Raw genomic sequence first — 14,547 nt, forward strand, 5'->3', positions numbered from 1 at the left:
TGTAGGGCTTAGCTCTCAACTTCATTGCTGTTTTTCCCTCACTTCCTCTTTTCGGTGAAAAACATGGTCACCAATCAGAATGTGTTTTCCCATTGAGTCTTAGTGTTGGAAGGGGTTTTGCCCTGAGGGTATCCGACCACTTTCCTTGATGTCTCCAGGGCAAGCAACTTGCTTGTTCTTGTAGTAATCAGTCGGAGTGCCTATATTGTTTTCTTATTTTTCCTGTCAGTCTTTCTATCAAGAAGTATATTCTGTTCTTCTAGCTGCTCCAGACTGGTCTGCTTGTCCTTTCAAGTGGACATTTCTCACCTCAGAAGATTCTGGATAAGGTTCAGGATTCCACCTATGGTCGTATGTAATGCAAAGGCTCTGCAGGAAGCCTCCTTCACTGGGCACGTTGTAGCCCCATTTTGGTAGTGTAGTGGTTACAAATCGGGCTGCGAAATGTAAGTAAGCAGTTCGAAACTACCAGTTGTTCCACAGAAGAAAGATGAGGCTTTCTGCTTCCGTAAAGATTTACAGCTTCAGAGACCCTGCACAGGGCCACTATGAGTCGTTCCGACTCCACGGCTCATAACCAGCAGCATCACCAATCAATTATAGGAAGAAGACGGACTTACAAGCTTTCTATGGTGATATTTCTGGCTATTCCTTTCTCTCTCCCTCAAGTGTCTATTTTAAACGATATGCCAGGAAAGCCAAGATGTAAAGAAAGCCAAGTATCTTAACCTTATTTCACTCCTTTCCCCCATTCCAACTCCTGTCTCATACAGGATACAGGATACTCCTGTATCCCAGAGGTCTGTTGTTACAAAGTTGTGCATATATCATTCTTTACCTCTGTACCACTTAGCCCTTGCAAACCTGCCTAATTGTTTTCCTGTCTATTTTGTTCTTCCATCCCCCTCCCCCTTCTGTGTATTGCCCCCCTCCGTAGAACCCAAAGTATCCTGTGTCTATTTTCTGCCCTGTGCTTCACCTTCCCCTCCCTCCCCTCACCCCACCACCCACATCCCGGTAACCAGCAAAGAATCACCCCCCTTTACTATGGGTTCTGTTTTCTTTGTCTATTACAGTAGAGGTCCTATACAGTATTTTTCCTTTTGACTAATTTCACTGACTAATTTCACTCAACATAATGTCCTCAAGGTCCATCCATGTTTTGCGGTGGCTTGCAGCTTCCTTGTTATTCTTCAAGGTAGCTTAATATTCCATTGTGTGTATGTACCACAGTTTGTTTACCATTCTTCAGATGATGCGCACTTAGGCTGTCTCCATCTTTATGGTATTGTAAATAGTGCTGCTATGAACATCGGTGTGCATATATCTACTTGTTTTATGGCTTGTATTTCTTGTGGGTAAATACTTAGTAGGGGAATTGCTGGATCATAAGGTATTTTTATTTCCAACCTTCTGAGGAAGCACCATATTTCTTTCCAGAGAGGTTAGAACATTTTGCAATCCCACCAGCAATGCAGGAGCGTCCCAGTCCCTCCACATCCTTGCCAGAATTTATTGTCCTCTACTTTTTTGATCTTTGCTGTTGGTATGAGTTGATATCTCATTGTTGTTTTGATTTGCATCTCTCTAATAGCTAGTGATCGTAAACATTTCTTCATATGTATCTTGGTTGCCTGGATCTCCTCCTTGGTGAAGGGTCTGTTCATGTCCTAAGCCCATTTTTTAATTGGGTTATATGTCTTTTTCTTGTAGAGGTGTTGTAGTTTCCTATATATTTTAGAGACGAGTCCCTTGTCTGATGTGTCATTGCAAAAGATTTTTTCCCATTCTCTGGGTACAATTTTCATTCTACTGGTAAAGTCTTTTCATGAACATAAGTTTTTAATTTTTAGTATGTCCCAATCATCTATTTTGTCTACTTTTGTTTGTGTCATTTTCAAAATGTTTTGTAGTCTGTGTATTGCCTGAATTAGTGCCCTCACATTTGTCATGATTTTTTCATTGCTAGCCTTTATAATTCTGGGATTCACATTTACGTCTTTAACTCATGCTGAATTGGTTTTTGTATAAGGTGTGAGGTGAAGGTCTTGTTTCAATCTTTTGCATATCACTTTCCATTTCTGCCAGCACCATCTGTTAAAGAGACTATCACCTCCCCATTTGATATATTTAGGTACTTTGTCAAAAATCAGTTGGCTGTATGTGGATGGGTTAATTTCTGGATTCTTGATTTTTTGTTCCATTGATCGATGTTTCTTTATTTCAATGTACCAGTACCAAGCTAATTTGACCACTGTAACCATGTAATAAGTTTTGAAGTTGGGGAATGAGGGGTTTATAACCTTATTCTTCTTCTTAAGCAGTGCTTTGCTTATCTTGGGTCTCTTTCCTTTCCATATAAAGTTCATAATTGTTTTTTCCAGCTCTTTGAAGAATGTTGTTGGAATCTGTATTGGGATTACATTATGCGTGTAGTTTGCTTTGGGCAGTATTGACATTTTTACAATGTTAAGTCTTCCTAACCAGGAGCATTGTACATTCTTCCATTTATGTCAGTCTATTTTAGTTTCTTGTAGTAATATTTTGTAGTTTTCTTTGTATAAGTACTTTGTGTCTCTGGCTACGTTTATTCCTACATATTTCATCCTTTGGGTGGCTATTGTAACTAGTATTGCTTTCGTAATGTCCTTTTCAGTGCTGTCATTTGTGGTATAGAGGAATCCAATCGATTTTTGTATGTTGATCTTATATCCTGCCACTTTGTTGAATCTTCCAATGAGGTCTAGTACCTTTTTTACTGAGTGTTTGGAGTTTTCTACACATAGGATCATATCATCTGCAAATAGAGAGAGATTTACTTCCTTTTTGCCAATTTGGATACCTTTAATTTCCCTTAGTTGCCATATAGCTCTTGCTAACACTTCCAGCACAGTATTGAATAGGAGTGGTGACAAAGGGCATCCTTGTCTGGTTCCTATTAGGTAAGGGAAGGCTTTCAGTTTCTCTCCATTGAGTGTAATGTAGGCTGTTGGTTTTATATATATGCTCTTAATTATGTTGAGACATTTCCCTACTTTGTTGAGTGTTTTTATCAGGAATGGATTTTGGATTTTTTCAAATGCCTTTTCTGCATCAATCGATATGATCATCTGGTTCTTTTTGAAAGCATATTTTTATATTCTTTATATTTAGTTATAATCTTAAAAGAAGACTTTAGTCTTTGATGTTCCTCAATAAGTCTTTCAAGTCTGCCTCACTCTCAGCAAACAAGATTGTGTCATCTATATATCAAAGATTTCTTAGAATCCTGTTGTCTAATTCTTCATATAGTATGGCTTCTTGGATTATTTTCTAAACATACAGACAGAATAAGTATAGTGAAAGGAATGGCTTTACAATCTATAAAATGCAAGCACACATCTTACTGTCATTTTGGCAAAGCTAGATAGAGTTATGGAAGTATGTATAATAAGACACATACTGAATTCTTTGTAAACATTCTGATTTTTAAATATTTTACTGTGAGTAATTTTGACGTGGTGCTTTGGGCTAATGCATCAGATTGCAAATCATTTATACTGCAAGGTCTGTGATTTAAGCTCACCAGCTGCTCCTTGGAAATCCTATACAGGGTAGCTATGGGTCAGAATTCACTCAATGGCACTTAACAACAGCAACAACAAATGTTGATTTAAGGAAAAATGAAATTGAATATAGCATGTTGAAATAATGAAATATTTATGGCTATATATTTGGATTACTCAACTTGGTAATTGTGTGCAGTGGATTCAGTGCTGACTCGTAGTGACCCTGCATAGGGTTTCCCAGGTTGCAGATCTTTATACCTTATCTTCCTTCCATGGAACAACTGGTAGTTTCAAACTGATTACCTTGAGGTTAGCAGCCCGACTCATAACCACTACTCTACCAGAGCTACTTACCTTTGATGAAATAATATTCAATAGCAGGAAGACTAAAACGTTAGAACAGTAGTGATTTAGGTATACTAGTTTTCTTCTCCTGAATCAGTTAGCTTGTTTTATTTATTGTCCTTGCAAAAATCATTGTGATTTTTTTTTAACCTTAAGTGTTTTCAGTACCACTTTCTATCATACTTATGAGTTTCCATATGAACATAATAATCAATAGGAGCAAGCACTTTTAGATTTTTTTGGTTTAACATTCGCTCACTCTAAAGTAAAGAGTTACTGAAAGAGTGCTAAGGAGGAGTCTTTTTCTATTGTTATTCCTTCTGTTGAATGTTTTGTATGTTGTAAATTTGTCTTCTTTATAGTCTTTCTTTTTAATCGTACTGATTTGAGTATATTTAATCTTATTTTTAGTATATAATATTACATTAGTAAATTTCATTACCTACATAAGACAGCACAAAAATAATATGGAAAATCATTCTATACATATCTTCAATATATGAATAACAAATTATCTACTTATATATTTAAGAGAAGCAAATCATTCATGTATTATTTGGGGATGTTATTTACAAGATTGGGGGCATTATTTACTACTTTGGAACAGTACTTTGGGAAAGTTAGTGACTACATTTTGACAGTGAAGAAATTCATTCCTAAATATTATTGCCAAATAAATTTGTTAAACAGACACATACAATGCATGGTTTTATTTTTTCTTTATTTTTAATATTCATAAGAGAAAATAAGATAAAAGAATGGACTTTTAGACCATGTATTGAGTTGAAGGACCAAATAGGCTTCCAGGGCTTATTTTAAACTTTTAAAAATCATACTACCATTTTACTGAATGGCCTTTGGCCAGTCACAGGTGGCAGAGCTTTACAGGCCACTTGCACTTGCCAGCTGGCATTTCTGCCTGTGATTACCCTACTCTAATAGAGGTCATTGAACGTCTCTGCTCCTGCATGGTGATGGGCCCATTGCCATCTCTTAATTAAAGGCACAGGAAAAGTGAAGCTGCCCTTTGGCAGGGTGTTTACCAGCTGGCTCCTTCTGCTGAGGCCCTCTCCTCACTGCATGTGAAGAGTGTTTGCTAAGCAGCTGGGGAATGTCACTCATTTGTTTAGTCAGTGCGTGAAGACAGCAAAAGTTCCCATTCTGACCAAAGACCTGGCAGCTAAGTGATTGTGTGTGTTGAAAATGTTTATATATGATTTATGATAGGAAGAAAAGCAAAACATGGGAGTAATTTAAAGGAGGAAATAACAAAAAAATTTAGATAATTCCATTTTATGTATATTGGCTTTAACCCTTGTTATTTTTTATATTGGAGTCCTGATGTGGCACTGTGGGCTAATCGCTGGGCTGTAAAGTTGTTTCGAGCTTCAAGGTCAGCAGTTCAAGCTCACCATCCACTCCTTGGAAACCCTATGTAGGGCTCACGTATAGTGAACCCAGTATAGGGGTTCAGAAGCTTTTTTATATATTTGCAGGAGGAGAAAGCCTCATCTGTCGGCTCAAACCACCGACATTGTGGTTTGCAGTTCAGTACTTATTATATGGAATCACTATGTTCCCTTTTAATCCCTTAGATATATTACTTTTTAAACTTCCTTTAGAAAATATAATTTTCTGCTAACTTGGGGAGACAACATACAATGATAAGACCCTAAATAATGAGCAACAAAGATATATACAAGTTTAACAAATAAATCAGATAAAATGTATAGTTTTATGTTATGGTTATTAGATTACAAATTATTTCAAGGAGCAGCATTCTAATTTTCTGATAGCATTTTTCTTTTTTTGTGTGGGAATGTACCAGTTTATTTTATTTTAACAAAATGTATTAATTTTATTTGGGAAAGTAAGAAGTTACACCAAAATAAAATTTTGAAAATGACTTGCATTATACTTTTTAGTTGAATAATTTACAGATAATGGAAGAATATAAAGATAATAATACATTTATATCCTCAGAATACTCTTGGTAAGTAATATCATCGCTGTTTTAAAGAAGAATGGAGTTTCCAAAACTTGTGCTCACATTTGCATACTTGCTTTGTTAATTACATAGAAAAAATGGAAGCACTATTATTTTTATACTTTTATTTGTATATATATATATATATATAGTTTAATTATATATGTTAGGAACTTCATAAAAGTCACAATTTTATGGAAATATTAAAATCTTATTGTTAAAATGGCACTTGTTAATCGATGTCTGACATTCATAAGGTGTAGAGAGAATAACCATAACCCCAAGGCCATTTCTTTTGAGGTAAGATCAGACATATTGCTTATTGGTCCAGTTGTGAAGCTTTTTGGTTTTTATATTGAATTTTGAGGTTTAATTCATAATCAACCTTTGTACCAATTCTTACATGAACTGTCCTTTCCATGCACTCTCTACATTTCTTCAGGGTTCCATAATTGCTACATAGTTGCTACACAAAACGCATAGACAATAGTCACAATTATGGAATTTATTAAGGAAATAACAGGTTACAACTCAGGTTCAAAAATGACTCAGGATACAGTTAATGACAGCCTCTTCATCCTTCCCTGCTGGTAGATTTCTCTTTGACCCTTGACTTCAGGCCTCTTCCCTGGTAAGGAGAGTGGTACAAAGCTCTTTTAACTCTGTCAATTAAAGTGCCTAGAGGCAAACCACTCTGCTAACAAGCTTCCTGCCTAAAGGCATTGTACTTTCTCAGTGTGTGGTCCAGGAATCTCAATGCTCTGCCTGATGATGGTGTCTTAATTCTGCTACTTCTGCTTACAGCTGACTTTGTCACTGCTTCTCATCGTCTCTCACCATATCCAATTTTACAGCTCTGTCTCCTGGATCAAGAAGGTTCAGCATAGGGATCTCATGTCTAAAGGAATCCAAAATGGTAAAACTGACCAGTCATTGCCATTAGGAGTCCTAACACCTTATTTCCATGTGTGGAGATGTAGGGTTAAAGACATGATCAAGAGATCAGTTTGACCCTCAAAGCTGGCAGTTCAAACTCACCAAGCACTCCTTGGAAACCATATACAAGTTTACTATGAGTCAAAACCAACTCTACAGCACTTAACAACAACAAAAAAAAACCTCCCCACTAGAGTGCAATGCATCTTACTTATATTATTAACAATTTATCCAAGATATCCAACCTTCTTCATGTGTCACAGATACCTCATATTTGCATAATCTTATTCAGTCATTCCACCACTCATCTGTCAGTTTGGCATACTGTAGAGGTTTTACCAAGCATAGTATTCTTTCCAGGGACCTGTCCCTCCAGATAACATATCCAAAAAACCTGAGACAAAGTCTTGCCCTCCTCACTTCTTAGGAGCATTCTGGATGTACTTCTTCCAAAACAGATTTGTTTGTTCTTCTGGCAGTCTCTGGTACTTTCAATATTCTTTTCTAGCTCCATAATTCAAATGCATAAATTCTTCAATGTTCTTCCATATTTATTGTCCAACTTTCACATGCATATGAAGAAGTTGAAAATACTATGGTTTAGGTAAATGAACCTTAGTCCTCAAAGTTACATCTTTGCTTTTTGACATTTTCAAGAGGACTTTTGTAGCAAACTTGCCCAAAGATATATGTCATTTTATTTCTTGACTGCTACTTCCATTGTCATTGGTTGCGTATCCAAGTAAAATAAAATTCCTAACAAATTAAATATATTTTGGTTTATCATGATATTGCTCATTGGTCCAGTTATGAGGTTTTTTTTATGTTGAGATTTGAGGTTTAATTCATAAGGCTTTGATCTTTGTCAGTAAGTGCATCAAGCATTTCACTTTCAGGAAATAAGGTTGTGTCATCTGGATATCACAAGTTATTAATAATCCTTCCTTCAAACCTGATGCCTTGTTCTTTCTCTTAGTCCATTTTCTTGGATTACTGGCTCAGCATGCAGATTGAATAAATATGGTGAAATAAGACAACCATGACACACCTTTTCTGATTTTAAATAATTCAGTATATACTAGTTCTGTTCAAATGACTGCCTTTTTGTCTACGTACACGTTCCACATGAGTATAATTAAATATTCTGAAATTCCTTGTCTTCCTAATGTAGTTATAGTTATATATATATCACTGTTATGATATACACAGTGGAGTGTCTTTGCATAGTCAATAAGGCACTAGTCAACATCTTTCTGATTTTCTCTGGTTTCAGCCAAGATTCATCTGATATTAACAGTGATATCCTTTGATTTATATTCTTTTCTGTATCTGGCTTAAATTTCCAACAGTTCCCTGTTTATGAACTGCTGAGACAGTTTTGGAATTATCTTAAGCAAACTTATTGCTTTTGTATAATACTAAGACTTTGATAGCCAATCTGAAGTATAAAGTATTACTGAGAAAAATTGTGCACACTGTATCATAAATCTGATCATTCACAAAATGATTAGTAAGTGTAATAGTTTTTAGGAGTTTTAATAATATTTAAGAGGAGCAGTTAAGAAATTGTCTTTTTTTTTCCTTTACTGTAGTCTAAGACACATAGTTCAGGATATATAAATATTTAAGAAAGAAGAAAAATATATAGCCAGCAAGGTGAAATTTTTGTGAGTTTCTTTAAAGTATGATTATCTTCTTTGAAACCTTAACAAAATTGTAATAAAAATTTCTAAAGACTTTGTTGTTTTTTTTAAGTGCTGTGTTGAGTTGGTTCTGATTCATAGTGAATCTACATGTACAGGGTCTCTGAGGAGCTGTTGGTGGGTTCAAACTGCTGACCTTGTGGTTAGTACTCCAGTGCTTATGAGTAACTACAGTGTCACACTTGTACTTGTTGTTGTTAAGTGCCTTTGAGTCAGTTCAAACCCATAGCAACCCTTTATATGGTTTCTGAGGTGGGTTTGAACTGCCAACCTTGTGGATCAAACTGATTTTCAGTCCAGCGCATTAACCCACAGCACTATACCAGTCCTCTCTGAATACTTTAAAGATTAGGCTATTTAAACCATATGGTAAAAATTTGTTGTTTGGTGCTACCATGGCATTTCAGACTCACAATGGCCCTGTGTAAAACAGAAGGAAACATTGCCCAGTCTTGCACCATCCTCAAAATCCTTACATGCTCTTCTACCTAAATGTTACAGATGAAGAGACCAGAGTAAATGTAAAAATAAACTTTCTGTATGTTAGCACATTGATGATTTTAGTTAGATGATTTTAACATCTTCGCTAAAGGTACAGCATGCCATGCTACCATCAATTAGGGACTTTCAGAGACAAAACAAATGACTTGCATTCAGTTTCCACCTTCATAGCTATATGAAGAGTCAATAATAACATTTCAATACCATTAGAGTTTATACCTTGATAAGTGAGTTTAATATTCTTGTTTTAAATTTTTTCTCATCTCTGAAAAAAAACAAACAAACAAACATATGTGTGTTATTCTCATTAGGTCTTTAAAAAATTATAATGTCATGTTTCTATTTGTGAAAAAAAAATTAAATTAAAACAAAACAAAACAAAAAAAAACCTGATTGTATAGATTATGAAGTGTTGCAGTTTCAGATTAAATTCTGTTGAGTAGATAGACTGTCTTGATGAAACTATAAAAAGAAACCTCTACCAACTATCCTTTATAACATGGAGAGTGGTGACTATGTGGGATAAGCACTGAATAAGGTTAGTGGTTCAAGCTACCAGCCATTCCAAGGGGGAAAATGAGACGTTTTGCTCCTGCAGAGTACAGAATCTCTATGAGTCAAAACCAACTCAGCAGCACTTAACAATAGCACTCCTTTATTAGTACTATAACATCTATCTGAAATTTAATATATATGGGGATATTTTCAGAAAAACAATCAATTTAACCAAAAATTCATACAAAAAAAAACACACAAAATGTGGGAAAAGGTATAAACAAGAACTTTTATGTATTTAAAATGTGGTAGGTCTAAACTTTATATTCAGTTTGGTAATTTCAAAAAGGTAATGAGGGATTATGGATGTCTAGTCTAGATGTAGTGCAAGGCAGTGAAAATAGTAATTGCTCCTATTGTTTCAGTTTCCAAAATTATATTTCCAGTCATTTTTTTTCTCGTTACATCTTCACTCACTGATTGCTGTTGTTGTTAAGTATAGTTGAGTCTGTTCCAATTCATAGTGACCCTGTACAGGGTTTCTGAGGAGTGACTGGTGAGTTTTAAATCACCAACCTTGTGGTTCTAACTGACATTGTGGTCTAGTTGTTTTCCTACAGCACCCTATCAGGACCCCATTCACTAATTGACAATGCACAGAAGTTGAAAGTTGTAAAAAGGAAAATAAAAAAATTGTGTATTTCTATTTTTGTTAATGTTCCCTGATTCAACTTGTTGTAGTTCAGACTCATAGCAATGCTGTATAAGGCTTCCAAAGAGCATTTGGTGGGTTTTAACTGCCGACATTTTTGTTCCCACTCCAGTGTTTATACAATAGTGGGAAATTAAATTAAGGGTCTCGGGATACTCTTTCCATTTCCCAATGTTAATTATGATCAGAAATATAACTCACTAAGCAGTGTAGGATAAGACTAACCATAATGTTGCCAGTTCAAACCTACCAGCCTCTATATGGGAGAAAAATAAAGTTGCTTCTGTAATATATACAGTCTTAGAAACTGTATACAGAATCACTAAGTCAGAATTGATTAAATAGAGTAAAGACATAAAACATAAGTCTTTTTTGGCAGTATGTGAGGCATTGTCATCATTCTCTATCAAGGGCATCAGATTTGGTGTACCCTCAAATTTACTTATGAGTGAAACATGCTCACAAATAGAAACACTGAAATATATCCTCTAAAATAATTAATGTTGTTTTTGTTATGTGCCTTGGAATCGGTTCTGACTCATAGCAGCCCTGTACAGGGTTTCCGAGGTTTTACATCTTTACAGGAGCAGAAAGCCTCATCTTTCTCCCGTGGAACAGCTGGTAGTTTTGAACTGCTGATCTTGAGGTTCGCAGCCCGATTTGTAACATTAAAATTAATGTTTGCCAAAGACATGTAAAGTGGATGAATAAATGGACATCACTTACAAATAATTAATTTTCAGTTTCCTTATTAGTAGTAACACATTTAGAATGTGTATAAGTTTTGTTTGTTTTAAACATCAGATTTGGACTAACAGTCCATTAATTACTGGTTGATTTTCTATTGTATCATTCTATATTTTACTATTATCATCAATAATTCATGAGTTAACTTATATGTACTTTTTAATTTACATGTACATTCCAAGGACCAAGAGACCAGCTATACAATTATCAAATCTAAAGAAACAACTATTACCGCAGAAGGCCTGAAACCAGCTTCAGTGTATGTATTCCAAATCCGAGCGCGCACAGCAGCTGGCTATGGTGTCTTCAGTCGAAGATTTGAGTTTGAAACCATCCCAGTGTGTAAGTCATTTTAATTACTGTCAACTCATATCTCTGTAATGGTTAACAGAAAAAAGTCATTGGATCAACACCCTGCCAGGGTACTCTTTCAAGTCTCTCTCAATTCTCTTTCTCAGGTATGACCCCTTAAGGTAGGAAGGATCTATCATGCTATTATGGTAGGTTGGTGTGTTAAAACCTGCTTCCTCAGTGCATTTAGTTTACTCAGAGATGAAGCATTCGGAGATCCTTAAGAAATATTTAAAGATTGTTTTAAAGACATTCTTTCCACTGCTACTATACTTCATCGAATTGTACCAATTTACTTTTCACTTGTTTCATTTATCTGTTTCACTCTTCTACTAGGCTTAGTCCTTCTCTGAAAATACCATAGGGGCTTTCTTTAGTATTGTGTTTAGCAGGAAAACAGTATTCATAGAAACCAATCTGATTGAAAAGAAAATGTTTCAGGCAATATAGTACTTTGAGTACAGTGGTGCTATTTCTGGAGTATCTTTCTTATAACCTTACTTTTCATTAAAATAACATGAAAATGTTTCTCCTAAATCCAAATAAATATTCAGAACACTTATTTGTCCTAAGTTAAATTCATTACACATTGGATTGTTATTTTTGTTGTTAAGTGCTACTGAGTTCCGAGAAGGTTTGAACTGCCTACTTGATTGTTCAAACCAACCTTGTAGTCCAGTGCTTATCCTACAGTGCCACTCCAGGACTCCAAACATTGGATTTTTGTTGTTGTCATTAAGTGTTTTTGAGTCGGTTCTGACCGACAATGACCCTGTATAGGGTTGCGGAGGAGCAGATGGTGAGCTTGAACTGCTGACATTTCAGTTTAAAGTAACTTTGCAGTCCAGCCAATTAACACAAAATGCCAAACTAGGACTCAAATATTGAATTAGATCATTTTCATCTTCTTAACAAAATGATAATAGTGTCAACTCTTTCACCTATAAACAAGGCAAGGAATTGTGATATTTTCAACATTGAATTTTTATTATTGTTGTTAAGTGCCGTCGAGTCAGTTCCAACCCATAGTGACCCTGTATAGGGTTTCCAAGAAGCAGCTGATGAGCTTGAACCACTGACCTTGTGGTTCAAACCAACCTTGCATTTCAGAACATTAAGTGAAAGAATTGACACTTATCAGTTTATTGTTGTTGTTGTTGCTAAGTACCACGGAGTCGCTTCCAACTCATAGTGACCCTGCACAGGGTTTCCGAGCCTGTAAATCTTTATGGGAGCAGAAAGCCTCATCTTTCTCTCACGGAACGGCTGGTAGTTTCAAACTGCCGACCTTGAGGTTAGCAGCCCGATTCATAACCACTATGCTACCAGAGCTCCTTTATCGTTTTGTTAAGGGGATGATGATACATAGGAATATTGTGAAATACGTATCGTTTTAAAAGACAGATTGTATTAAAGTTATTGATTTTAAATTAGAAAAATTAAATGTATATTTCTTTCTTTTGAAACTAAACAAACTTATTGATTTGTCATCAGGTTTACTTTATAATGATTAGAAGAATTATTAAATTAAAATCTCAATAAACCTGTATAAAATCATTCTTTAAATAACATTATATGTTACTGTTTAAATCATGGTTAGGTTAAATGTTTAGAAAAACTAATATTTGTTACTTAAAATTAATTTTGAAAATGGTTCTTTAAATAATATTACTGTCAAAATAATGGTGAACTTAAATTACTTAAAAATTACATTTAAGCAACATATTTTATAGTTGTTAAGTGCCATCCAGTCAGTTCCGACTCATAGCAGTCTTGTGTTGATACTCCAAGGAGCAGCTGGTGAGTTTGAACTGCTGACCTTCTAGCTTAAACCTACCTTGAAGCTGAGTGTTTATCCTACAGTTGTCACACAAGAACTTCTTAAACAAAATATGTTGTTTAGTGCTGTTGAGTCAGTTCCAACCCATAGCAACCACGTATAGTGCTTCTGAGGAGCAGGTGGTGGGTTTTAAGTGCAGACCTTGTGGTTCAAACTGACCTTGCAGTCCAGCGCATTATTCTATAGCACCGCCAGGACTTCTAAATAACATATGTTGTTGTTATTGTTAAGTGCCGTCGAGTCGGTTACGACCCATAGCAACCCTGTATAGGGTTTCTGAGGAGCAGCTGGTGAGCTTGAACAGCTGACTATGCAGTTCAAATGGCTTAACACATAGTGCCACATCAGGACTCCAAATATCGTATAGGAATGTATTATTTAATCTTTCAACCTTAACCCTAAATGAGATTTATGACAAATCACCTGCTATATAAGCTGATCATTGTAATAGTTATTGAATTTTTTCAGCATCATTAATAATTTATACTTCACATGTAGTCTACTAACTCAGGGAACACAGTCATTTAATATTTCAGAATGAGATTACAAATAAAAATTCTATCTTAAAAAATGTTTAAATGTTACTTAGTTATAGGATGTTTGCATTTTTATCAACCAGTTTTCTTCAGATTGCTCAAAATTACTTACCCTAATTGGGCATGCCAGAATTTTTAATAAGATCATGAATGTGCAGTCAGTTTCTCATAAACCCATGAGAGTCAAACAAAAATTATCTGCACTTTAGTTGTATTAAAATACCCACCCATGTCCACAGATGATGACAACATTGAGCTTGCATGTGAAGTGATTAAGTTGAATAGACAAGTGACTGTGGAATGTGTAACAAATCTTTTGCAAATCATCTGTGGCTCTGCCTATGAAATAATCAAGGACAGACTTGGGTTTCAAAAAGTTTGTGTGAGAAGCACTAAAACAATGCTCAGAAGAGCATAAACAGAAGCATTTGGACATCTGCAAACAAACTTTGGACTAATACTTGGAAGAAATTCAAAGTTTCTTTTAAAAAATCATTCCACTTGATGAAACATGGCCTCATCACAATGAGTTGGGAGAAAACAGCTAAGTATGGAATGGAAACATGTTCAATTGCCGACCAAGAAAAAGTCAAAAGTCAAACATCAGCTGGAAAATTGATACTTGCAGTTTCTTAGGATTATCAAGGGATAGTATTAAAGGTTCATAATCACCAGTGCTCATTGCACTGAGATGCTCACTGAAGAGCTGAAGCTTACTTCAGATTAAATGCAGAGGACTGCTATCAAAAGTCATTATGATTTGCATGACAATGGATGTCTGCATACCTCTGCCCACACTGTTGTTGTTGCTGTTGTCAGATGCCATTGAGTTGGAACCAACTCATA

The 14,547-nt window shown here is 35.4% G+C and overlaps 1 protein-coding gene across 4 annotated transcripts in view; it reads left to right on the forward strand.

Moving 5' to 3' along the window:
• Nucleotides 1-14,547, forward strand: part of EPHA5 (EPH receptor A5) — a 688,281-nt gene that overhangs the window by 497,771 nt on the left and 175,963 nt on the right. For all 4 annotated transcript variants that reach the window (XM_006875349.1, XM_006875351.1, XM_006875350.1 and 1 more), the window contains exon 8: nucleotides 11,157-11,316. In XM_006875349.1, the coding sequence (XP_006875411.1) occupies nucleotides 11,157-11,316 (160 nt within the window). The remainder of the gene's footprint in view (nucleotides 1-11,156; nucleotides 11,317-14,547) is intronic.

The sequence above is a fragment of the Chrysochloris asiatica genome, unplaced genomic scaffold (assembly GCF_000296735.1).
Source record: "Chrysochloris asiatica unplaced genomic scaffold, ChrAsi1.0 scaffold00322, whole genome shotgun sequence".
In the NCBI taxonomy this organism is placed as follows: domain Eukaryota; kingdom Metazoa; phylum Chordata; class Mammalia; order Afrosoricida; family Chrysochloridae; genus Chrysochloris; species Chrysochloris asiatica.